Source organism: Lutra lutra, chromosome 11, assembly GCF_902655055.1.
Source record: "Lutra lutra chromosome 11, mLutLut1.2, whole genome shotgun sequence".
NCBI classification, from domain to species: Eukaryota; Metazoa; Chordata; class Mammalia; order Carnivora; family Mustelidae; genus Lutra; species Lutra lutra.
Window position 1 is genome coordinate 24,723,214 of NC_062288.1, and position 25,388 is coordinate 24,748,601.

Genomic DNA, 25,388 nt, shown 5'->3' on the forward strand with positions numbered 1-25,388 from the left:
AAAACATTATGCTAAGATACAAAATACACATTGTATGATTCCATTTACATGAATTACATGAATGGAAATTCATGTTCTAGAAATGTCTAGAATAGGCAAATCCATAGAGATGGAACACAGATGAGTGGTTGGCAAGGGCTGGGGTGAGTAGGGAATTGGGAATGACTGCTAAAGGGGACAGGGTTTCTTTCTTGGAGTGATGAAAATGTCCTGAAATTAGGGGTAACGATGCACAATCCTTGTGAATATGTTAAATCCATGTGAATCCTACACATGGATTATATCATAGTTCCATGAAGTCAGGACAAATAAAATTATCAACATGAACACTGACCACACTGCACTCACAGTACTTTGGTTACATTTTCTTTTCAGTGTTTTCCTGTGCTATCCAAAATGCTCTTCAGTGAGTCACTTTCTGTTAGAAGTCTCAACAATTTTATGGAAGCCAAACTTCTGAAAAGAAGCCGATGCCCTACTTTACCTTTCTCAATAGTCTGACTCTGTGTCCGAATAATCTTTTTCTTGTGGAAAAGCAATTGTTAATGGCTCAACACAGTGTAGGTCGGTTGTTATCTCTGCTTTGAGAATTGCTAGATATTAGGGTAAAGCTTTGAAATTATTTGAAATTTTACTTTCTAGGACCTAGAAATGCTTGAAAGTGCCCTGGCAATAGAAACCTTACTCATCTAGGAGTTCCCAAAGAACTGTTTCGAAAAGGAGTAGGAGCACTTTGAATCAAAGCCCCACAGTGTCAGTAGCTCTGCAGCCCCTATATCCCAAGTAGAGCTTTGTAAAAGGAGGAGGTTGAACCGGGGCCAAAGCTCGAGGGCCAGCAGCACCTCCCAGTGATCACATATTAAAAATCTGAGGGGGTTGGTGAGTTGGGGGCACCTGTGTGGCTCAGTGGGTTAAGCATCTGACTCTTGATCTCAGCTCAGGTATTGATCTAAGGGTAGTGAGTTTGAGCCCCACAGTGGGCTGCATGCCAGCAGAGCCTACTTAAAGACAACAACAACAGGGCGCCTGTTAAAACCTGTCTTTGGCTCAGGTCATGATCCCAGGACACTGGGATCGAGCCCCGCATCTCTGGCTCTCTGCTCAGCGGGGAGTCTGTTTCCTCCTCTCTCTCTCTGCCTGCCTCTCTGCCTACTTGTGATCTGTCAAATAAATATATAAATATTTACTTATATAAATATATAAAATCTTAAAAAAAAAGACAACAACAACAAACAAAACAATTCATGGGCCAATATGCTCAGGCTTAATTGTGAAAAAAACAGTGTACTGTAGGCAGGCTTTAAGCCAATACACATATTTTATGTCTTTCTTTTTGCAGGACATTTAGGACTTGATCTTCAGCATCTGACTAATAAACTCTCCAATTTGCCTGCTGCTATAATTGGGTACATGGAAAATCTGGAGAGTTTCATGTCTTAAAGTCCCTTGTGTGACTTCTTCCCCCATTCAGTGACCCTGAACTCATACAAAGAGCTCCTTTCTTAATAACTTAATATGGAGCTTATTTTGTCCCATTTAGTCCCTAATCCGTATATCACCTAATAAGGTGGCGATATTGAACAAATGCTTGCAAAACTCCTTACTGCCTTTATTTGGAATAATATTGCCAATAACTGTAATTAGGACAAAAAGGCATTCAGTGCTTCCCTGAATCTCTTTGGCCTGGCTCCTACTCCCAGTCCTGATCAATCCTTCTGTTGCATTTCCTGCTGAGCAGAACAAGAGACACACATGTCAGTTTCATAGCTGAAACAGAGAGCTAGAGTGAAAGAAAAAACAACTGAGCCAGCAGGGAGCATAAACTGAGGGGGAGGTGTCAATAGAGATCTTTTTAAATCCAATGTGGTAAATAAACACATAGCCTTTAATAAAGCTAGGTAGCTCTTTCCTTGAGATGCTAGCCTTCTTTGCTTCAAGCTTAGCCCAATGTTCACTTGATTCTTTATCAGAACAGCATTTTAGGAATTTTGGTAAAGTCAAACAAATGTGGGAGAAAGAAGAAGTTAAGGTGCCCATTCCTGGGCTTATTCTCAAAAAGAGAAGTGGGAAGCCTGAGACCCACGAAAAGACAAAGCAGGTAGGAATCACAAAAATATATTCTAAAAATTTAGGATTGGCCATCAAGATACAAATGGATACCGTATCACAGATTTGACTATGACCTAATCTTTCCTCTTTGGAACTTATGCAAATCCCTTGTCTTGGCTCTCAAAGCTCTCAATCGTCTTCTCTACCTTAATCTCTTCTCTTTCCCAGTCTGCTAAAGAGTGAAATGCTTAAACTCTTGGATCTGACAAAGCAAAAATTAAAGTACTGTAACTCTGAGCAGACAGGTGCCAGGAATTAGGTTATACATTATGTTATTTAATCATCCCACCCCTTCTGCTTATGTGTTCAGTTTTGATGAAAAATTTGAGGCTTATAAATTCTAATTTAGAATAAAGTTAACATAAATTCTGCCCATCTTTGAATGGTCTGCCCAATGTTCCCCGGCCTACCTTGCAGCCCTCATCTGTCTTGTCTCCTACCCCTTCATCTTCACTTTTATACTTCAAACCACCCTCTGAGTTCCTTGAGTGGGCCAACCTTAGTTCTACCCCAGGGACTTTGCATTTGCACGTTGTCAGTGAGGGAGATCAGAATCCTCTTCCTTAAATCTGGTTCTTCCTTATCTTCTACTTCTTAGCTCAAAAGTGTCACCTCCTTGTAAGGTTCTTTCTAAACAGGTGGCTAACAAGTATCAAACCCTTCTCTCAGAATAACTTCCTGTTTTGACCATGGAAGTGGATCCTCAGGTAACTCTTTAGGGGAGTGTAGCTGACTAACTGACTCCAACTTCTCCATCTTTAGATCCATTGCAGTGTTCAGTGTAGGTCTGAGACTTTACCCTTCGGACAGTGGTCAGAGTCTGTGACTTGGGCTGTTTCTGCCCAAGGCAGGACTCTTCCAATGAGCAATATTTACTAGGAGGTGGGGGAAGGGACCCCATTGGCCTGGTCAAGATTTTCTCAGTGTTGTACCCTAGTCTGAGGCTATACCTACCCAGTCCTTCTTCTTTCCTTCTCCCCAGCAGGTGTCAGAAATGCATCCCATTTGTAGTCTCTCTTCCTGTTCTCCTGTCTTCCCCTAATGAACCACTTGCTCATCTCATTCTGTCTTAGTGTCTCCTTCTCAAAAGACCTGAACTGGTGAGCTCTCTTGCTAAACACTTTGTTTCGTTATCTTCATAGCACTTAGAATTACTTTTGAATGTATCCGGTTTAATTGATCAGCTTACCTATTTATTTAACATGTCTCTCCAGCCTCTGCCCCCATTCACACCCTGAGGTCATAAATCTTACTCACTGATTCCAAGTGCTAAGAACATTGCCTGGCTAATGATGGCCCTTCAGTTAATTTTGCTGAATGAATTAATGACTGGTTTAGAAGACTAGGTTTATGCTCTAAATCTAGCTTCTCCATTTATCCATTTACAATGGCTATTTACTCTTCTAGCTGTTGGAGATAAAACAGTAAACAAAAGAGACAAAATCTCTGCTTTTCCAAATTCATGTTTAAGTGAGAGAGACAGGCAATAAACGATCACAAAAATATGTGTGTGATGTGCTAAGAGTTACAAAGAAGTGGTAGTGCATCGTAAGGGAATGAAGAGGGACAGGTGGGTAGTTAGGGAGTATATTCCCCTGATTAGGCGACATTTGCAGAGATTTGAATAAAATAAGGGAGGGAGCCAAGCAGATATCTGGCAGGAGAGTGCACCAGTCCATGGAGAACAAAAGTGCAAAGGCCCCATGATGGAGTGGGCTTGGCAAGTTCAAGGAAGAGCCTGCAGGTGGTGAGGCTGAACCACAGAGAGCAGGAAGGAATGTGGCAGGAAATACTAGGGGTGAAGGAGGTGAACTTGATAAATTACGTGAGTCCTTGTGTGTCATCATAAGGACTTGAGATGGGATTTTTCTCCAAGTAAGACGAAAAGCGAATGGATGATTCTGAGTAGAGGAGTGAAGATATCTGATTGACAGTTTTAAAGGATGGCTCCAGTTTGTAGCTAGACGATAGAAGGAGATAGTGGGAGAAGCAGAGGGAGTTGTAACAGGCTATTGCAATATTCCATAGACAATTGGAACCAGGCTGGATCAGTGGATGTTGATACTGAGCCACGTTCTGGATTTATTTGAAGGCAGAGTTAAGGGGATTTCCTGACACACTGGATATATAGGGTTTGGGGGAGTGGGAGAAAGCAATGCTGACGTTTGATTTTTGGCCTGAGCAAATGGAAGGATGGCGTTGCTGACTACTGTGTTTCTTTCAGTCAAGCTCAGCTGTGCAGGTACAGACACGTTCAGGCAAAGACTTGATTAACCAAATTGGAGGTTTTCCCCACTGAATACAATGATGGTGGTGTTTTGAAGGTACGTGGTAAGAGTATGACGATCCTAGCGGAAGATGGGACATAAGTTGCGTAATGAGAGAAATTAGTGCATGACAGGTCATGAGGGACAGGGGAAAGGACTATGCTCAGTGGATGGAAGGACTTGATGGCATTGAAAATTGGTGGCTAGAAGGTATCACCGGGAGTGAGGGGGAAAAAATCAGAGCCCGAGGTCCAAAAGTGGGGCAGCTGTGTTCCTTCCTTTGTACCATAAGCACTGCCTTTCCTACTCCTACTGCATAATGCCTGAGAAGACTCATGGCTAAAATGAAACAATAAATCTCAAACCTACTTCTCCATCTACCATCCCATGTGTCTACCACTCTTCATAATTAAAATTCTTAAATGTGGGGCGCCTGGGTGGCTCAGTGGGTTAAGCCTCTGCCTTCGGCTCGGGTCATGATCTCAGGGTCTTGGGGTTGAGCCCCGCATTCAGGCTCTCTGCTCAGCGGTGAGCCTGCTTCCTCCTCTCTCTGCCTGCCTCTCTGCCTACTTGTGATCTCTCTCTCTCTGTGTCAAATAAATAAATAAAATCTTTAAAAAAAAATAAAAATAAAATAAAATTCTTAAACGTTTCCACATTACGCTCTGCAATCACAGCACTTCCTTAACGTGGAATTTTACATAGCATGGATTCCATTCACAACAGTACATCAAAGTGCTTTTGTATCTTTGTCAACCACTTCCTGTTGAAATGATACACTCATAGGAACTCAGAGTTATTGGGACCTTGCAGGTGATATTATTCCATAAACTCACTTTGACAGATTGGGATGCTGTAGTTTAGAGAGGTGAAGGGACTTTCAAAGACAAATACGCAGTTGAAAACAGAGCTTTGAACTGCTCTAAGTTTATCTGATTATCTGCCTAGAGTTCCTTCTATCGTATACTATCGCCAGTTCTTTTTCTTTACACTTGTGGGGGGGGGTGGTATTTTGTGATGTTTTGGAAATCATTTATTACGCTTTTCCCCTAAACCTTTCCCTCCTTCACTATGTCCTGTTACGTTGTTCACTTTCTCCTGGCCTCATCAACAGTGACTTCAAACCTTCGCTGCTTTAGCAGGAACTTAAGCCTCCTAAAAATGTTTCCCAGATATTTCCAAGAGTCCACCAAGTTCGCCTCACCTTCACATGTGCTCTCAGACCAGTCTGTTGAAGTCACTTTTTTTTTTAAACTATCCTTCACGTTTTTTCTCTTCTTTTCCAGTTCCTTCTGTTATGGCCTCCGTCTGTGAAGCTCCTTGAAGGAAACTGGGGATTGCCACTGGCACAATGTCCATCGGGAGAAGGTGAATGCCCATACCCACACTCTGCTTCTAGAAGTTTTAGTCCCTCAGTGTGCAGGTGCCTGAGACTTGGTATGTTCCCTGCAGAGATGATGCCTTTTACATTATCTCTGCCCACATGTAACTTGCACACCCAATGAGTGCGACTTGACCAGTAAAGTCTCTCAATAATAATTCAATGGTTTTTTTTTCAACCTTCACCTAGAATCCCACTACTCTAATAGAAATGGTTTTGATTCGGGCTTTTCTGTCTCTAGCTAAAGAGGGGTACACATGCCATGTGTACTTTAAGACATGAAACTCTCCAGATTTTCCATGTACCCAATTATAGCAGTAGGCAAATTGGAGAGTTTATTAGTCAGATGCTGAAGATCAAGTCCTAAATGTCCTGCGAAAAGAAGGGCATAAAATATGTGTATTGGCTTAAAGCCTGCCTACGGTACACTGTTTTTTTCACAATTAAGCCTGAGCATATTGGCCCATGAATTGTTTATTGTTGTTGTTGTCTTTTTTTTAAAAGATTTTATATAATCTATATATATAAAATATGTATTTATATATATATATTTATATTTATATTCTCTTTTTCTAATTTTTTTTTTTAGTCTCTCCCCAAACCAAACTCTTCCCTTCTCACTTAGAAAGCAAAAACCTCACTGTAGGCAATGGAAAAGTATCCACACGCCACGTCTGTTCTCACCTTTGTGAACCAAAGATACACATTGCCCTTCTGATTTCTTTTTTTTTTTTTTTTAAGATTTTATTTATTTATTTGACAGACAGAGATCACAAGTAGGTAGAGAGGCAGGCAGAGAGAGAGGAAGGGAAGCAGGCTCCCTGCTGAGCAGAGAGCCCAATGCGGGACTCGATCCCAGGACCCTGAGATCATGACCTGAGGTGAAGGCAGCGGCTTAACCCACTGAGCCACCCAGGCGCCCCTGCCCTTCTGATTTCTTTCTCCCTCCCTTTGTGTGTCCGTGTATGTCAGGTTGTCCTGACTCTGTCTTCCTCTCTGATTTCTCCTTATCCCTGTGCCTAATCCGTCAACACACCAAGCCAACAACCTGTTAGATGCACTCCCCTTTCCCACTTTTGAGGGTTTTGTCATATGGCAAGATAAGTAGGGACAAGGCTGGAGGCCAGAAGGAGTTTCTGAATTTTAACTCTCCATTCTGACACTAATCCCATCTGACTCCTGAATGATATGGAATCTCAAGGTTGGAAGGTATCTTTAAAGTTTATCTATTTCTAGATCTTTCCCTAAATGCAATCATCCAGTCTAGATGTTTATATCTTAGTCAAGAATGAGGAAGCTTCCAAGGTCACCTATTCCTTTTAGGGGAGTTGTACACCATTTTCCCTCACATCCAAGTAAAATTTATTGGATGTAGCTTTCTTTCAATACCTTTAATGTACCACCTTAAAGTCAGACAGTGTTGAGTTATGACACAGTTTCGAGATACTTTAATACCTCGATGCCCACAGCTGAATGTGTCTCAATTGGTCTTAACATGTCCCTAGCTTTTTAAAAAATTAAATTCTAGTATAGTTGGCATACAGTTTTATATTAGTCTTGGGTGTATAATTAACTCTCTCAACATATGATGCTTATTAGTACTCAGCACTAAAAAGAAATGAAGTCCGGATCCATGCTACAACATGGATGAAACTTGAAAACTGTATGTGAAGTGAAAAGAAGCCAGACCCAAGGGTCACATACTATATGGTTTCTTTTATATAAAATGTCCAGAAGGAACATATCTACAGAGACAGAAAATATATTAGTGGTTGCTTAGGACTTGGGGTCAGGAATTAAAAAATTGGGGATAAGGCTATGGTTTAAGGGGTTTTCTTTTTGGGGTGATGAATATAATCTATAATTGATGGCCATCATGGTTGTACAACTCTGTGAATATGCTAAAAGCCATTGAATTGTACACTTTCAATGGATAAATTATATGGTGTGTGAATTATATCTCAATATAGTTATTTAAAAATATGATGTCCAGAAGGGAAAACAGTACTCTGCTGTAGATTGCCTTAACCTCTGTATTTCAGTTTCATTCTATAAAATAGATGAGTTAATAATATCTACTCCACCTCCTTGACAAGATTGTTGAATCACACTTTGCAACATCATAATTATGTAAGTTATTAGTTTGACTCTCACCACCTCATATCTGGATCACTGACACAATCCATTTACTGTAACTCATTTGTTTTGTGGGGTAAAAGACAATTTTTTTTTTAAACACTTATTACCCAACTCAGGAGAATGTAAGGAACACTTAGCACCCATTGCATAAAGTCTAACACTTCACCTTAATATTTAAAGCTTTCTTCCAACTTTGCCCCACACTTCCTATCATCCTTCACAGCCAGACTACATTCCAATGATAAAACACTTGCTTTCCCCAACATGTATTTTATGTATTAACCTTTTTAGCTGGTTATTCCTCTCAAACAAAATATACTGTGTTACAGACTGTCTTCCCTCCCCCCTTCCCCCCAAATTCGTATGTTGAAGCCCTAACTCCAATATGATGGTATTTGGACGTAAGTCTTGGGAGGTAATTAGGTTTAGATGAGGTTGTAAGTCTGGGGCTCTATGATGGGAAATTAGTCCTTATAAGAAGAGAAAGAGACTAGAGCTCTACATGCCAGGGCACAGCAAGGAGGAGACCACCTGTAAGCCAGGAAGAGAGTCCTCATGGGAGACTTGAATTGGCCGGCGCTTTGATTCTGGACTTCACAGCCTCCACAACTGTGAGAAATAAATTCCTGTGGTTTAAGTCACCCATCTGTCCTATTTTGTTATGGCAGCCCCAGCTGACCAATATATGCCTCTGGAAATCCTTCACTAATCCCAGTTATGGCTTCCTTCCAAAGTTTTTTTTTAAGTTTTTTTGGTAACTTTCTCTTGGACCTGCCTCCCTCCCCCCGCCTTACTGATTACTCCATTACTCTACATCCTCTAAGAAGGTTAGCTTCATATAAAGCTAATTTTCAGTTCTTATTCACTTATGTACTATATTTTAACTCCTCACCTACTTGACAAGTTTGTCAAATGAGAGATGCAATGTGAATAATTTTGTTGCACCTTCTCCAAAATATGAATTTTATGGTCACTTCCTCCAGTATTAAGTCATGGCTGCTTCCTCTTTTCCTGCCGTTGTTGGCCCTACACTAAGTATGGCCCAAAGCTTATAGGAAAGGCCTCGTAGCCAATAATCCAAAATGGCTAATACATAAACAATATGTTGAAAGTTCACTCTATCAAGTTTAACTTCAGAGTTTCTGATGAGTGTCAACATTTAAAGCACCAAGAAATATGGTAGCAAGTGATTAAGTACAATTTAAAGCTTGTACCTTTTTGTCGTTGTGTTACAAAAGGTCATAGGAAAAGTTGGGGCAGTTCTTGAAATTGCATCTCTTGAGCCCAGCGGGTTTGACTATTGTGGGAGGACAGGAAAGGGCATATCCAATAAGGAGGAAACTGCAGCCTCTGCTAGCTCCCCAGCCCGGGTTCAGTGACCTACTTCTGCCTAGAGCATCAGGTTTTTTTTTTTTTTTTTTTTTTTTTACAAACACTTTGTAGAAAGTAAGACTTCTAGGTGGAAACCAAAGAGCAATTTCCTAATTTTTTAAATACATTAAAGAGGATGTTTTTCTTTTTGCTACTAGCCCCGTTTTCTAATCAATCAGCATTTCCTGCAATGTCAGGGAAAAGTGTAGTGTAACTGACAGAAGAGACAAGAGCTTAAACCTGCGCTCATTCATTCCATTCTGGGTGAAATGCCTCCGAGGGTCCTACAGGCTTATTCCCCCCAGACCAGTTGGCAATAGAAGGTTGGAGCCATACTATGGATCATCTCCAACTCATTTTATGGGCAAGGAGACTAATTAAGGCCTGTGAAAGGGAATACCATGCCTAGTGGCTTATGATTTGCTAACACGGTGATAAAAATTGGTTTAAAATTTGGTGTGGAAGCTTACAGGATGCTCCATAGGAAGTAGGTTTTGGTGCGAAGCACATTTATCTGTGTGTGTTTTATTGCTCTTGTCGTTATAAAATATACTCTGAATATTTGTCTCATATTTTCTCAAGTTATGAGAAAATCTATCAAAATGTTCTCTGCTTGTGAAAAGAAACGTGAGAATGGATGGAAGGAGGGAAAATAACGAAGGAAAGAAAAACCTGAAGGAAGTAAGTTAACCTCCTAGCCCCCTCCCCTTTTCTGTTCCCCACCGTCCCCATCTCTGCTTTCGCCATGGCTCCATTCCCTTCCCAGCTCCCTTTATTTCCCACAACCCTGAAGGCCAGCCGACAGGGGTTTACATTTCGAAAACCCTTGCGCGGCTGCCGGAGCTGGGCATGCTCAAACGCCCAGGACTGGCTTTTTTCAGTTTCCAACTTTGGCAGCTCTCCCACCCGCACCCCGAAGGGGCAGGTCCGCACAGATCCCTCGGTGTGAGTAAGCGGGGAGAAATTAACCCACTCCCACGGAGGAAACGAGGTAGGGGAGCGAACCGGGCTGTTCGGCGTTCCGGGGGCGCCTCCAAAGGGCAGGCGCGGGGTTGCCAAGCCCTGGGGGGCTGCGCAGCGCGGGGGTCTGTGGCAGCGCGGGGGTCTGTGGCAGCGCGGGCGCGCGCGCCCGTGCGAGGGGGCGCTGTCCGAGGGCACGTGCGCGGGAGCGCGCGCGGGGAGTGGTCGCCGAGTGGCGGGCGGGGCGGGCAGGGGCGGGGCCGCGGCGGCGCGCGGACGCCGAGCTCCACCGGGTTTCCTGAGGCTGCGGCGCGGCCACCAGCGGGAGGGCGGCAGCCACCGTATCCAGAGCCTGAAAACCTGGGACTTCGGGGGCGCTGAGGGACGCAGGAGCGGAACCCGGCCGCGGGGAAGAGCCGCGCGGTGCAGCTCGCGCCTTTGCAGACAGCGCTTTCCTCGCTCCGTTTAGGAAGTGGGTGGGGGTGTTTCGTGGCCGGCGTCGGGAGGGATTGGAACGCCCGCGCCCGGAAAGAAAGAATTCACCTGTGTTTGAAGGCAGCTCGTCGGACGTGGAGGGAGCGGCGGCGAGCTCTCGCTTCTGGCACAATGGGCTGTACGCTGAGCGCCGAGGATAAGGCGGCGGTGGAGCGGAGTAAGATGATCGACCGGAACCTCCGTGAGGATGGCGAGAAGGCGGCGCGCGAGGTCAAGCTGCTGCTGCTCGGTAAGGGCGGCCAGGCGCGTCCCGGGGGGCCCTGGGGTCGGGCGGCTTGCTGGGCGCGGCGCCCCGCGGTGGCCGCCACAGGCCCCTCGCGTTTGGAAACGCAGAGCGGACGTGTCAGAGCGGCCGAGAGCGCGTCTCGTAGCGCCGGGGGATGGTTTCCGGGCGAGAGCGGGGACGGTGCGGTGGGGAGCCGCGGCGGGCGCTCCCGTCCCTGGTCCCCTGCCTGTCTTCTCCCTGGCCGGTGAGAACTCGCCCGCGGGGGGCGGGAGCCTCCATCACTGACAGACGTTGGTGTGGACCCCGCGAGGAACCGAGGAGCGGGTCGCGAGTAAGCCCGGTTTCTCTGAAGTTAGCTCAGCCTTCGGAAGATGAAGGGGGCTTTCGCGGCGAGGGGAAAAAAAGAAAACAGCACACCACCCCTCCCCCCTTGAAAACCCTTCGTACGAGGTGTCGTATCGTGGTTGTGGTTTTCCCCTGTCTAGAGTGCCTCGTTTTGTGAAATCAGTGCACCTTTTGTGAGGTTCCGTGGGATCGAGATGTGTCCTTCCTGTTAACTTCCTATGACGACTCAGTAAGTGTAAAGGTAGCACCGACTATATTTACCTGGCTCAAGGAAGTAGGCTATCTATGCGGGATGCTTGGTTTTTATTACTGCGGAGACATGGAAACCATCAAAGTTGGGTAACGTTTGCTCCGGTAGTAGGCAAGGCAGATACTCGAGCGGAGAAACCTATGCGAAAGGTGCGAAAGGGTCACGCGGAAAACGGACTTCTCTCCCAGCTGCCACGGTTTCTGATGAATGAGATTTGCCAGGTACACGCCAGGCTTTTATTTGTCCTTAGTATTGTTCTCTTGGTGGAACGCTATGGGGAGGTCTTTTCCAGCTTCTTGAGAGACCCCCCGAAAAAAAAGAGTAAGCCAGGGTTTTGACTGAAGAATACATTAGGAAAATAATCACAGCTTAAGATTTGTAGATCTGTGAGTTGGGGTTTTCTTTTGTTTGCTTGCCACCCCCCCCCAACATGCACACTCTATAGTTATTTAGGTAGGTGAAAGATTTCACAATCTTTATTTGCACTTCAGCGATTTCTTTTTTTTTTAGAGCAGTTAAAATAAAAGGAATCTTGCACAAGCCTGTTTTCAGTAAGCTTCTGTTTCATTGGTTTAATGACTGCAGGAAAAATGGTGGGTTTTTTTCTCCATTACTAGTAGGCTTAGAAGCAGCAAAGTTGGCATGACTAAAACTAATAATGATCTGAGTCATTTTGCTAGCAAACTGTGAAATAACTTTGCATTTTAAAGACCTGAGTGACTTTCTTCACCCTTTCCCCCAACATAAATCTTTCACAATTAATACTATTTACCTAAGTTTTTATGTTAATAAGAAATAACATATTTTTGCCTGGGTCAATGTGTTTTTAGTGTCTTGAACATAGAAGAGACACACCTTGATATGGAAACATGTAGATGGCTCTCTTCTGATGTGGATGTGCTTGAGACAAAAATGAAACAAAAGGAAGATTGCAAAGTTCTCTTCCTGCAGTTTCTGCACTCATGCTCTGATGTATTCTTTCCTTGTATTTTAGTGTGACTCTAGTTTGAGCCAGCCGTCCACCATGTTTAAAGCAGTTGAAAAATTGAGTCCTCTGGTGTTGTTTTATGCTTTAATTAGATGTCTGTTGGAGAGAGATGGCCTAGGATAAAGGTCAAAGGAGTTGGTTTTTGCTTATATTCAGAAGAGGTCATTGTTTCTCAGCCTTAGCGCTATTGGCATTTTAGGCACTGTAATCCTTTGTTGTGCATGCTGTCTTGTACGTTGTGGGATGTTCAGCATTGTAGGATGTTCTTTGGCCTCTACCTGTTAGATGCCAAGAGCAGCCCTCTTAACCTTTGATCCTTGAAAATGTCTCCAGATAGTCCCCAAAGTCCCCTGGGGGTAAAAATTAATCTCTGATGAGAACCTAGATTAACAGGTATAGTGACTGTATAATGTAGAAGTAAAAGTTGCCCCTCTACAACCAGCTACATTGAGAGTTATAGGAAGGTGTAGCAGAGTCATGCTTTTCAGAAGAAATTATGAGATTTTGTTTTTCTATACCACTAATGTTAGAAAGATTTCAAAATGATTTTTAATATTTTTTAGGTAACTGAATTCCTTCAGTTGTCTTTTCTAGCTTTGGTGTTTTGCTTTTCCCCCTGCATCTTATTTCTCTGTAGAAATCCCTTTGTACCCCTGTTGTGGGCCCAGTTTTTTCTCTTCTTCTTTATCTGTCTTACTCCTACTCCCCTTTTGCCCAGGGTCCCAGCGTTCTAGATCCTATAAACAAAATGCTGGCTTATTTCATAAATGTTATTCTTGGAATGTTTCAAAACACTTTTCCCCCCCTAATTTGTCTTTAGCAGTGAAGTTTTGACCTTTGGTTATTTTATGGATGTTAAAAGGCATATGTGTAAGTAGCTCAATGAAATCATTCCATATAAAACACGACAGCTGAATCAACTAGAAAAACAAAATGGTTTTCTGGGTAATCAATAACCACTGTCACTTCCATTTATATCAGGTCTTCCTCTTCAATTATTTTATTATTTTTTTCATCAAATGAACTTTTTCCATTTAAAAATGCCAGAAATCTCCCGAAGTATATTTAAGATAATATAATAAATAGTTCATTGTATTGCATTTTTTCTTAAAGTGTATATGTATTGTATTTTAAACATCTGGGTTGAGGTATGAGATGCCCATTATTAGGGGAAAAAAAGGTACTGGGTGTCTATTATAATTTAAATTTTCTAAAAAATCAGAGCTATTTCACTATCCATATTAGGAACAGTGAATTAGGACTTAAAAAAGAGAGGACTTAGTCTAATCATTGTCCTAAGGGAAATTAGGTCAGCGTTAGAGTGGTTCAAGTCTTCAGGTTTAGTTTTCAGGTATTGGTATGAGAATAATCATCCTAAACCGAAAAACTTATTTTTATAATGAAAGTTTTCTTTCCATTATAGATGGCTAATTGCCTGAGGGGAAAACATTTTTTATTGTCATATCTTTGAGGATGTTACAGTTTATCCTTTTTTAAGGGCTGTATTATTAGGTTTTGACTGTTTTTACAGTGAGACTATATTATGCATATGGCCACTTCTTAATTATAATTTTCAAAGATGTAAAGGTTAGATTATACAAAAGTAGAACTTTCATGCATTCTTCATAACATTTCACTCTAAAGCTGAGTTTTGAATCTCCTTTACTCCATCTCATTATCCTTTCCACTCCACTCATCCTCACAGACAAACAAAAATCCACACCCTTTCTCTTTCTATAGTTGGTTTTAAATATTATAGGTTGAGTGAAAATGAGGTGAGGGATAAGATCTCTTCTGCTTGGTGAATATTTTTCCATTGCTACCAGCAACCAGCTCTTTGAGAAGCTACATCATTAATCTTTTTGTTCCTTTATACTTGCCCTGTGACTTCCTTCGTTGGGAAATTCTGGCATTGCAGGACGTTGGATTTTGCGTTGCTTTAGCCATTTCCTTAGCATTGGCTCAGGATCTTAGATGTGGGGAGTCCCATTTTCTTGAGTAAATGGACCTGTATTTCAGCATGGGTTCTGTGTTTCTCTCTCACTCACCTACCTTGAGGTTAACGATTACTTTGATAGTCACTACAGGTGGTATTAAAGTGTGTTTTGAAAGGGCTGATTTTTCTGTATCTTCTGTTTCTTCTTAAAATTTGTAGTTCAAGTTCTCCGATGCCACTGGCAGCCTAATTGCAGAAGGCTTTCCAGCATCTGATATTTCGCCTCTTGCCTACTCTTGGTATCATGCTAATTCCTTGCTCAGAAACCTTTGTTGACTTCTCCATTGCCTGCATAAAAAAACTTTCTTCTAGACCTCGCTTCCCTCCATCCTTATGCTCTTCTCCTCAGGGCACCCTCCTCCTCCAGACAGGAACAGTTGGCATATGGTGAAGCATATTGTGCTCTGGTTTCTAGTTTGGTTTAGCTGTGTGCCCTGCCTGTTTCTCGGACTAGTGTGAGCACTTCGGGGGCAGAATCATTGTCAGTTGTACTTATATGCATCCCGAAAAACCATTTACTTTGTCATGTGCTTAATTAGTTCCTAATTATGTTAATACCTTATATAGAATTAGGACTTCATCTAGAATATAAACCATATACTTGGCCATTTTCAGTATTGATGGGAATAATTATCCAGCCAAACAAAGTAAACCAAAAAGGAATATTAACAGCATGTGATGACCAAAATAAACACATGGTATCTAAAAGCAGATTCGTTTAAGAATTCTTTTTGATTTTTATGAGAATTTTTCACAGTTCTTATATTATTTGAGAAATTAGAAAAAAATAAAGAAAAATGATGGTGGATATTCAATGGAGGAAAGTCTGCCGTGTTGCAGTTGTTATGTTATTCCTTAATTTTTTTTTTCTTTTGTACAGATCTTATTTTGTGATCTTTATTTTTGGCCTCTTTTAACCATAAATAAAGAGCATGAGTCTTGTTAAATTTATCAGTGTTGGGAAATCTAATGCCAATATTATAGGACTTAGAAGATGCTTGGAAATGTAATGCCCGTTTTCTAGGATTTAGTGGGAGATATTATTTAAACCGGGGAATGATTGCTATAACTTTTTAAACAAAAAGTGAGCATCCAACCACAGTCTTACTGTTCCTTGTTTTGCATGCCTCAGCTTTGGAAAGTTCAAGCTACCACAAATTCCCATGGGAGGACCTGAATGTATTTGTTGCACTTCTAGGTCACATATTTCTTGGTCACATGTTCTGGCATATGCAGTTACCCAATGTGTGACAACCCACAGTGTGACATTGGTGAAGCTCAGATCCCAGATGGCATTTGAGCTGTATGAACTAAGGTCAGCAGCACCTAATCTTGTAGTGCTTAGACTGCCTTCTGTCATAACTTGTTAAATACTAATTAAAAATCTTAGCAGAAATAAGGCAAACATCATTTTAAGGTGAATGTTCATTCCTTAAGTGTAGTGGCTTTTAAACAACATAAAATGTAATGAGTTTTATGTTCCTGGAGGTCAGAAGTCCAAAATGGGGTTCACCAGGCTAGAATCAGGAGGTCAGCAGGGCTAATTTTCTTCTGGAGGTCCCAGAGGAGAATCTTTTTCTTGGCCTTTTCCAGCCTCTATCTAGAGGCTCCCTGCTCTCATTGGTACATGGGAACCTTTCTCCATCTTCAGAACCAGCAGTGACTGGTGGAGTCTTTCTCAGGTAGCATTGTTCTTGTGCTAGTCCTTTCACTTCCAGGGAACCCTGTGATTTCATTGGGTCCACCATGATGCAGGATAAGTCCCTCCCTTCAGGAGACTTGTCTTAATCCCTTCCACATAGTTTCTGTTCCCATGTAGGCTGACATGTTCTCAAGTTCCTGGGACTGAGCCATGGGCATCTTTGGGCATCTCATGGGCTATTACTCTGCCTCCCACAGTCTGCCCTCTGGCTGCCAAAGATTTATGTAAAATGTACTTACCGAATCCCAACATCTCCCACAGTCTCAACCCATTACGGCGTCAGCACAGTGTCCAAACTCTCATCCGGATCTCATAATCTAACTCATTTTTGGTGAGATTCTGGGTATAATCCATCTTGTGACAAAATTCCTCTCTGCCTGTGAACCTGTGAAACTTGAGAACCTGTCTCTGCTCCTGTAATACGATGGTGGGACAAGCACAGGGTATCAGCTATAGATCTTCCTGTTCAGAAAGAAAGTGGAACCAAAAAAGAGTCATCCGGTCCCTTGCACTGTGCAAACTACATTAGGTTTCAAGACCTGGGAATAATCTTCTGATCCTCTCTACCTTCAGGGTTCTAGACCCCCCCCTTCCTTTTTAATGAAAGGTAGCGTGTTTGCAGCTTGAGTAATTTTATCAGCCAGTTTCTTGCCTATAGAATACTTGTGACCTGATAGGTTTTTGGACTCTCTCATCTTTTTTCCTTTACTCTTTTATAATAACCAGCAAGAAAGAAAACAGCTTGCACCTTCTAACAGTTTGCTTGGAAATCTTCTCATCTAAATACCCAAGCACATAGCTTATATGTTCTGTTTTCACATAACCACAGGACATAATTCACTTAAGCTTTCTGCCACTAGGTAGCAAGGAACCTCTTTCTGCTATATAACAACACGTTCTTCCTTCCCGTCCAAGTCCTCGCCAGCAGCACAGTTAAAGTCCATATGTCTGTCAGCAGCATGTTCATGGCAATGAAAATATTTCCTGAGATCTCATATGTTTTCTCTAATATATGTTCAGATGCTTAATATAGGTGTTAACACCTGTATTTCTAATAGTGTGTTGGGGGCAATCCAGGCTTTTACAACCTTGTTCCTCAAAATTCAGCCTCTGCCTTTCGCCTGATTCCAAACCCATTTCCGAATGTTCAGTATTTTTTTTCTTTTTTTTTTTGTGGCAGCATCACTGATACCTCACGTATAACTTAAGAGCATGCAGAATGATTATGACTTCATTTTCTTCAGTCCTTTGCAATTTGAGTGACTATCATGATAACAGCAAAATCACCAGTTTTCTGGTGCTTCGTATTGAACCCGTGATATTTCAGTCCAGGCATAGTGTTAAAGAATAAGACTTTTATTTTTGTTTGCCTCTGCTTCAGTGAAGTTTTTCCTGACCATCCAGTCTAAATTTGTCTTCCTTCCTCTCCCTTCCTAATTACACCATTTTGAAATCATCTTGTGCATCTACTTTTTTATTGTCTGTTGCGCCTTGTGTTAGGGTTGGCTTCCTCAGAGCGTGAATCCTGTCGGACTTGTTTATCATCGAATGACACAGAGTAGTCCTTCCATAAATGGTGATTAAATGATTGACTAGTTAAATTATTGAACATTAATTTTGACTAATAATCTTTTAAAAAGTTGATACATTTTTCTTGTGCCTTGGGTAATTTTAATGAGTTTTGGCCCAGTGTATTCTCATTTATTTCTTTCATATCTTGCTGGTTATTGTAACTAAATTACTCATAGTCTTCTAAAAACTAAAATTAGGGCGCCTGGGTGGCTCAGTGGGTTAAGCCGCTGCCTTCGGCTCAGGTCATGATCTCAGGGTCCTGGGATCGAGGCCCGCATCGGGCTCTCTGCTCAGCAGGGAGCCTGCTTCCCCCTCTCTCTCTCTGCCTGCCTCTCTGCCTACTTGGGATCTCTCTCTGTCAAATAAATAAATAAAATCTTTAAAAAAAAATAAAAAAGTAAAAACTAAAATTAATTTAGGATACCTAATTCTTGTTGCATGATCAGAAACATACTATGACTCTTGGGAAATTAGGTGTAGAGTGAAATGTGATTTTTATATTTGCATATCCTGGACATTTTTTCTTTTTTTTCTTTTTCTTTATCTTTGTGGACACTTTGCTTTTAATAGGATTGTTGCATTGTTGTTTCACCTGTTATTTGAGCGCTTTCTTAAAAGGCTTGCAGTCATACAGCGTGACCTCAGATGTATTCTCACAATCATATCTTTCACAGCAGGACAATGAGATTGTAACTTTGGCTTTCTGGAGCCAAAGTTAGAGTGCTCAGAAACTGACCACAGTCTATTCTTTATGTCTTTTCTGTCCTTGTGTGGCAAGAATTGTCCTTGGGGCATTTGCAAAGTGCATTGTATATTTTGGTTTTGAGTTATGCCTTAGGCTTACCAAATCCTTAAGAGAATTTACAGTTTACTTAGGGAAATATATACATAAAAGTAGTTCCTCATAATGGTAAATAGGGAAGAAATGGTATAATAATAGACACTAGGGGAGGTGAGCTTTAACACTGGGTGTCTTCATTATTGATCACAGATGAGGGTGGAGGTCACGTACCTCTCAGAAATTACCTCTCAGAATAACTGTGGTTATAAATCTGTCCATTTCCATGCATTTTGGGGCTTATTTTTTGATCCTGCCTGGCTGTAAGCTCTATTATATAGAAACCTGCAATCTAGAAGAGACTTTGCTATCTATGACGTAGTTTTCTTACAGTCTCCACGTAGAAGGAATTTTAGCCCTCCAAGGTTTATTTCGCTCTGTGCAGAGACTCTCTACACAGGGAAGGGCCGTTGACCTGGCAGTAAAATGTTTCCCTTGAGATCTTGGTCAAGTTATCCTAATTCTTGAAGCTTTAATTTTCTTTTCCATAAATTCCGGATAGTAAATGTACCTACCTCACAGGCCGGGGGGACAAAGTAAGCTAATACATCCAGGGTACTTAGAGTAACACATGGCACAGCAGTTCTTAGTAAATATAAGCTGTTATGATAAACACTTCAGAGATTCTTTGGAGTCAGCCCTCCCTCTCTGTCTCCTTCCGGTTCGATCCATTTATGGTCATAGATATTAAATCTTTTTGTTGGCTCTTCTTAGCCAAGGGTATGTACATAGCAAAGATATCGAGAAGTATAAAGCCAATCTTAATTACTAGTTTCTGATCCAACCATGGCTTCCTTGTGGGACTTGGCTTTCTGCTAACAGTATCCCCATTGGGAAAAGACCAGGTAAATATCTGTGCTGTTAGGAATTCTAGAGAGAGTAGATTTTAAGTAATTGGAAAACTTTACAGATGATTTAAAAGTGATTTTTTTCTCCCTTTTATTACCTGTTTTTAGAGTAAATGTATTAATTTCCTGTAAACTTTCCTTTTTATCTTTCTTGAAAATAAAACAAGGCTGTTAATGTAAGTTTTGAAACATTATTTGAGTTGACTCAAATGAATGTGCCATTTCTCTGGTGAATTTATGATTAGTTGCCACGAATTTAAAACCTTTTCGAAACTTTCTGTACTGGTGACTCAAACAGATTCCTAATAAAATTCCAAAATTACCATGAATATACTTTTAAGAAAGAAGTAGTATCTCTTGAGAAAGTGGTAGTAACCTTGATATAGAAACAGTGGAACATTTACTCTGTGATAGTATTTGTCTCTTTTAATAATATTTCAGAGGAGTCTCTTAAGACTTAGTCTTGAATTACCTGGAATTCCTTCTGCTTTTATTTTGCCTTTCTAAGGCACAGTCTGAAATTTTTCTAGTAATTTACTTATCTAATCTATATTGTAATTTTTTTGTTTGTTTGGGCACATGTCTTTTATTTGACAGACTTCCATGATATTTAAGAAGCATTGGACTTGTAAGTAAATGGCACCTAAGATCAATGTAATATAATAGGAATTAGAAGAAAACCTCCTTATTGGTAGTTCTGAAGTTAATCTAATTTCCAGAGTTAAATTTATTTCAGTGCAATTTAAAATTGATCTACTGAGTTTTTACAAACTGAGCAGTCAGTGTAATCAGCAACAAGATCAAGAATTATAGGCAAGGGTTATGCTGTGACTGTAACCAGTTGCCAGTCTGGCCAGTCTGGAACTGATGAGCTGGTGCACTGGCTCCCACTCAGCCTCCCAGAACCTTCCATCTATCCTGGTTCTCTCTGCCATCTTCATATTTCTCTAAAGACTCCTGCATCCTGGTCCATAAACATTCTCAAGTCATGCCTAGCATTAAAAATAATAAAATCCAAGCAAGATGTCCATACTCTCCTTAAATCATTTTTAGTCTCTCATTTTCCATCTAAACTTTTCAAAATAATGAGGCTACATTCCATTTTTATTTTTTCATTTTCCGTTCACTCTTAAATTGTTTTTTATTTTAAAAAAAGTATTTTTCAATTATATAGGAATATTGAGAAATAAAACAGGCACTCTTGTAATCTGTATGAATATATTTTTTTAAAGAGAAACTATCTGGGGTGCCTGGGTGGCTCAGTGGGTTAAAGCCTCTGCCTTCGGCTCAGGTCATGATCCCAGGGTCCTGGGATCGAGCCCCTCATCGGGCTCTCTGCTCAGTGGGAAGTCGGCTTCCTCCTCTCGCTCTGCCTGCCTCTCTGCCTACTTGTGATCTCTGTCTGTCAAATAAATAAATAAAATCTTAAAAAAAAAAAAAAGAGAGAGAAACTCTTATGGTTAGTCCCTTCTATAATTAGGTCAGGCCTCTCATTCTGACTTCCTATCTCTTAACTTTTCTCCAGTTTTTTTTTTTTTAAATCTCCTTTTTATGTTACGTATATATCTTTTAGTTTACCTTATCTATTTAGCAATAAACTAATCTGCCTTTTAACATACTGTTTTTAATTTTATTAGTAATATTTATATTTCTAGGAACTCTAAATAATCTTTTGGAAATAGTTTTTTCCATTCTTATATTTTGTAGCTTTTTAAAAAAGTCACTTTCATCATACGATACTTCATAGTCTCTTTGTGAAAGATTTATTATGTAAAGTTCTTAACAGTTCACATATTTGTAGGGTGTTGACTGTATTTCACGGTAGGTAGATCGTGTGCTCTAGTAATTTTTTATTGTGAGTGCATAGTAACCAGCACATTGTGTGAATCTTGTGCACCCCAGGTTGGCTCTAGTTTTTTCTTAGTCTTGCGGGGTAAGGGTAGAGGGCAGATTTACTTTACTTACCTTGTTATCACAATATTCTAAAATGGAAGGCCCCATCTCACCCACTTACCCAAACCACTTCCTCCTCCTCCTCCTCCTTGCTGTTGGCTCTATTTTAGTTGGTGGCACCACTGATCCTTGATTTCTTATTTGTTTTCACACCCATTTAGTCAAAAGCTCCATTGACTTTGTTTTGTAAATTTGTAAATTTGACTTTGTTTTGTAAATATTTTGCTTATTTTCCTGTCTTGCATTTTATCATCCAGCAACACTGAACTCAGGGTTTCTCTTCATTCCTGTGCAGGTTGTTTTTTTTTTTTTTTTTTTTTTTTTGGCCGCAGACCACCCTTTGCTCATGTGGTCTCTGCTTAGGATGAGGAGTACGTGTGCTTATGTGTGCATGTGCATGTGCTCGTGCGCATGTGCGTGAACCTGGTTGGCTCTCCCAGTACTGTTCTGGACTTATGATTAACTCCCATGGTGTCCCAGTTCCTGGCAGCCAGTTTTTTTTCCTTGCCTGCCAGCGTTCACTGCTTATTGGTCTATTATGGCTCATTTTGTTCCCGGCCAGGACAGTTTCTCTTACAGTCTTGCTCCTCCTTTGTGTCTCATGGGTGCTGTGGACCTTCTGATCTCTGTTTTTCCTGGGTAGCCCTTTGCTGCAGAGCCAGGACTGGTAGCCAGGCTCTTTTTTCGCTACCTTGAGTGCTCTGTCTTCTCTGGTCACATCAAGCATGTTGAAAATTATATGTCCTGTGCATTTTGCAGTGGTGCTGATATGCCCCGGAGAGATGCCTCAGGGTCTTTCTTCTCCCTGGATCTCACATAGGCTCTTCTGCCTTGAGCAATCTTTTCATCTTCTCTGATATTACTGGTCACCTCTGAAACTGTGGCTCAAAAAGGGATATCAAGATAGAGGTGACTCCCGGCCTCTCTCATCCCTAGCTGCCTCCTGCATTTGCCACTAGGCCATGGATGACCCTCTGGTTACCAGGCTAATGGTCTCTGCCATGCGATGCCTGGAAAGTAAAGCACTTGTACCCATCCATTTTCATCTGATGACACTAATGCACCCCGTTTGCCTCTTCTCTCATTATGCATGTAAATGCAAAGGAGAAAAAAGAACACATCAGTAATTCTCAAAATACTTCTAGCATTACATTCTCTGTTGTTCTTTCCATTCCTGCTCTGACGTTAGGCCTTTTCACACTTGTCATTATTGTATGCTTTTGCTGGTCCAGGTATGCTAACCTTATCTTCCTAAGGCAGCTCTTCTTAAATTTAAACTTTAATATGCATTGAAATAAGTTGGCATCTTTTAAAATGTAGATTTTCATTCTAGGTCTGGGATGGAACCTGAGATTCTGCATTTCTCACGGGCTCTCAGGGACTGCCTTTGCCACTGAGCCCCAGGCCAGTCCATACTTTGGGAAGCAGAGTTCTAGAGCTGGTGATCCTCCTGTATCTTTTCCATTTATTCATTGGATAAGCATTTTTCACGACTTATGCCGTTTTGGCCATATTCATGAAATCTCCCATAACCTCATCTTTAAGGTATTTAAAACAGTGCTTTGCACAAAGAGCTATCATTTATACACACACGTATGTACACATGCGTATGTAACACCTGTCACACTTACATAGTTAAGCTCTTAGTGTTAACCTGAAATGGTTTTTTAGTAGAATATTTTGAGGAAAACTATTTGATATGATCTTGCATGGAAGCATGCACTTCCTGGAGAGTGATCGAACACTATAATTAGCCATAATGAGTCTTCAGTATATTTAGCAAGTATTTTTAAAATGGATTTCTTCTTTTGATGATATGATTATTCAAGTCAGGTTGAATGTGACCTTATAAATATGTTTTTATGAACATCTTCATCTAGTAATATTCATGATGACATTCCTTTCTCAGAAGTAAATAAAGGATGGTTGCAAACTCTAAGAAAGTTTATAGTCATTGGTCTTGAAATAATTGATCATACTATTTTTATGTAACCTCATCTCTCCTAATCTTACCTCACATACAACACGATTTCCATTGCCTTCTTTAAAAGGCAATTCTGATCTTAGAAAACTGTCCTTTCCATTAATATTCACTGACAAGTACTACAAAATATGAAACATTTTATGATTAAATATAGCATAAATGACCTATCAGTTCTTTTCATTTGCTGGTTAGGCTTAACTCTAAGTTAGTTATGACACCTGGTTCTTATAAAACGTGTAAGTTCATTCAGTAAATATTTATAGGCGCCAGCTCTATGGCCTGCATTATCTAGGTATCTGGAGATGGAACTGTCTCTGGAAGCTGATATTAATTATAAGAGAGGAAACATTCGGGGCGCCTTTGTGGCTCAGTGGGTTAAAGCCTCTGCCTTCCGCTCAGGTCATGATCCCAGGGTCCTGGGATCAAGCCCCACATCGGGCTCTCTGCTCCACGGGGAGCCTGCTTCCTCCTCTCTCTCTGCCTGCCTCTCTGCCTACTTGTGATCTCTGTCTGTCAAATAAATAAATAAAATCTTTAAAAAAAAAAAAAAAGAGAGAGGAAACATTCTTCAAGTAGTTTAAGTATTAAAATACTGGAAATGTAGAATAAAAGCAATATGGGTATTTTGGCTTGTTTACTAGAAAGTTTAAAGCTTAAGAAAATGGGTTCTGGGTTTTTCTCTCTTTTGTCTTACTGTGTCTTTGGTGGAGTAGATCATTTTAACTTTGTTTTGGACGATTGCATTTTATACATCAGGTTGAATTTTATTGCTTTTTGCCAAACGCTATTCAAAAACTCAAGGATCAAGGAATAAATAAGGAACTCCGAAGTAATTTATACCATGCACATGGCCATGCTTAGAATTTTAAGACTAATTTCTTGAAAAGTTTAACCAACAACATAGCCCATGGGAGTTTTAGCAGTTATATTTGAGATGCCTTAAAGTTTGATATAAAATGTAACCAATATAGGGGCGCCTGGGTGGCTCAGTGGGTTAAAGCCTCTGCCTTCGGCTCAGGTCCTGATCCCGGGATCCTGGGATCGAGCCCCATATCGGGCTCTCTGCTTGGCAGGGAGCCTGCTTCTTCCTATCTCTCTCTGCCTGCCTCTCTGCCTACTTGTGATCTCTGTCAAATAAATTTAAAAAAAAAATGTAACCAATATAAAAAGAGTAGTTCTGAAGAATAGAAAACTCTTAACAGACTCTTAGTATAGCTATATTTGGAGAGCCAGTCAGCAGAACTTTATAATTCATAGACTTGTGTAGATTTTGAAATATATTTGGGCATGTGTATGTTTTTGTTTATCAGTGAGCAAGTGTTATTTTAAAAAAAACAAAACCAGAAATGTTAGAAAATTCAAACATCAGAATGAGTCTTTCAGATAAACAACTCATTTTTTTCTGAATAGAAGTAGAAAATGCTCTTGTAAAGTTTTTGTAGAATGAACCCATAGACATGGGGAACTAAGTTGAGATCTCAACTTAAATATTTTCAGAATTGTGTGGTATTCTAGAAATCATTTAGCATAATGGTTTGTCTGGGTTTCTGAAAGTTAAGATTAGTTATTTAGATTTATGTAGTTTTAGTCATTAAATATTATATGAATAAGTTTGCAACCAAGATATTCAGTGCATTTAAATAGGACATTTTGAGTAAGAGTATGGAGATGTCATTTAACCTTTGCTGCATTTTCAAGGTTTAGTTTGTTTTTAAGATTCTGAAACTAGATACGTGTACGCCTTAAAGGGGAGCATTCAGCTGGAGCATTTCTGTTACTATCTAGTAGATTCTGTGTTTCTGAATATGTTTCTTCTAATAATGGATTGTATGGTGTAGATCCAAGATAGTTTTGTATTTTTAATACAACAGTGGCGTGATAACTTCAGTACAGAGACCTCATAAAAGATACGTTCTGTAAATTTCTTGGGCATAAAATATTCACTCTGTTTTTCTATTTTTTTT

The 25,388-nt window shown here is 40.7% G+C and overlaps 1 protein-coding gene across 3 annotated transcripts in view; it reads left to right on the top strand.

Annotated features, from left to right (window-relative positions):
• Positions 1-10,085: 10,085 nt before the first annotated feature.
• The window catches only part of GNAI1 (G protein subunit alpha i1), an 83,493-nt gene continuing 68,190 nt past the window's right edge, over positions 10,086-25,388 (top strand). Inside the window, exons 1-2 of one of the 3 annotated variants that reach the window (XM_047696139.1) lie at positions 10,086-10,258; positions 10,783-10,951. In XM_047696139.1, the coding sequence (XP_047552095.1) occupies positions 10,834-10,951 (118 nt within the window). In that variant the 5' untranslated portion in view covers positions 10,086-10,258; positions 10,783-10,833. Of the gene's footprint in view, positions 10,259-10,511; positions 10,952-25,388 lie in introns of those variants that run through there. The other 2 variants (XM_047696140.1, XM_047696138.1) reach the window with 2 other exon arrangements.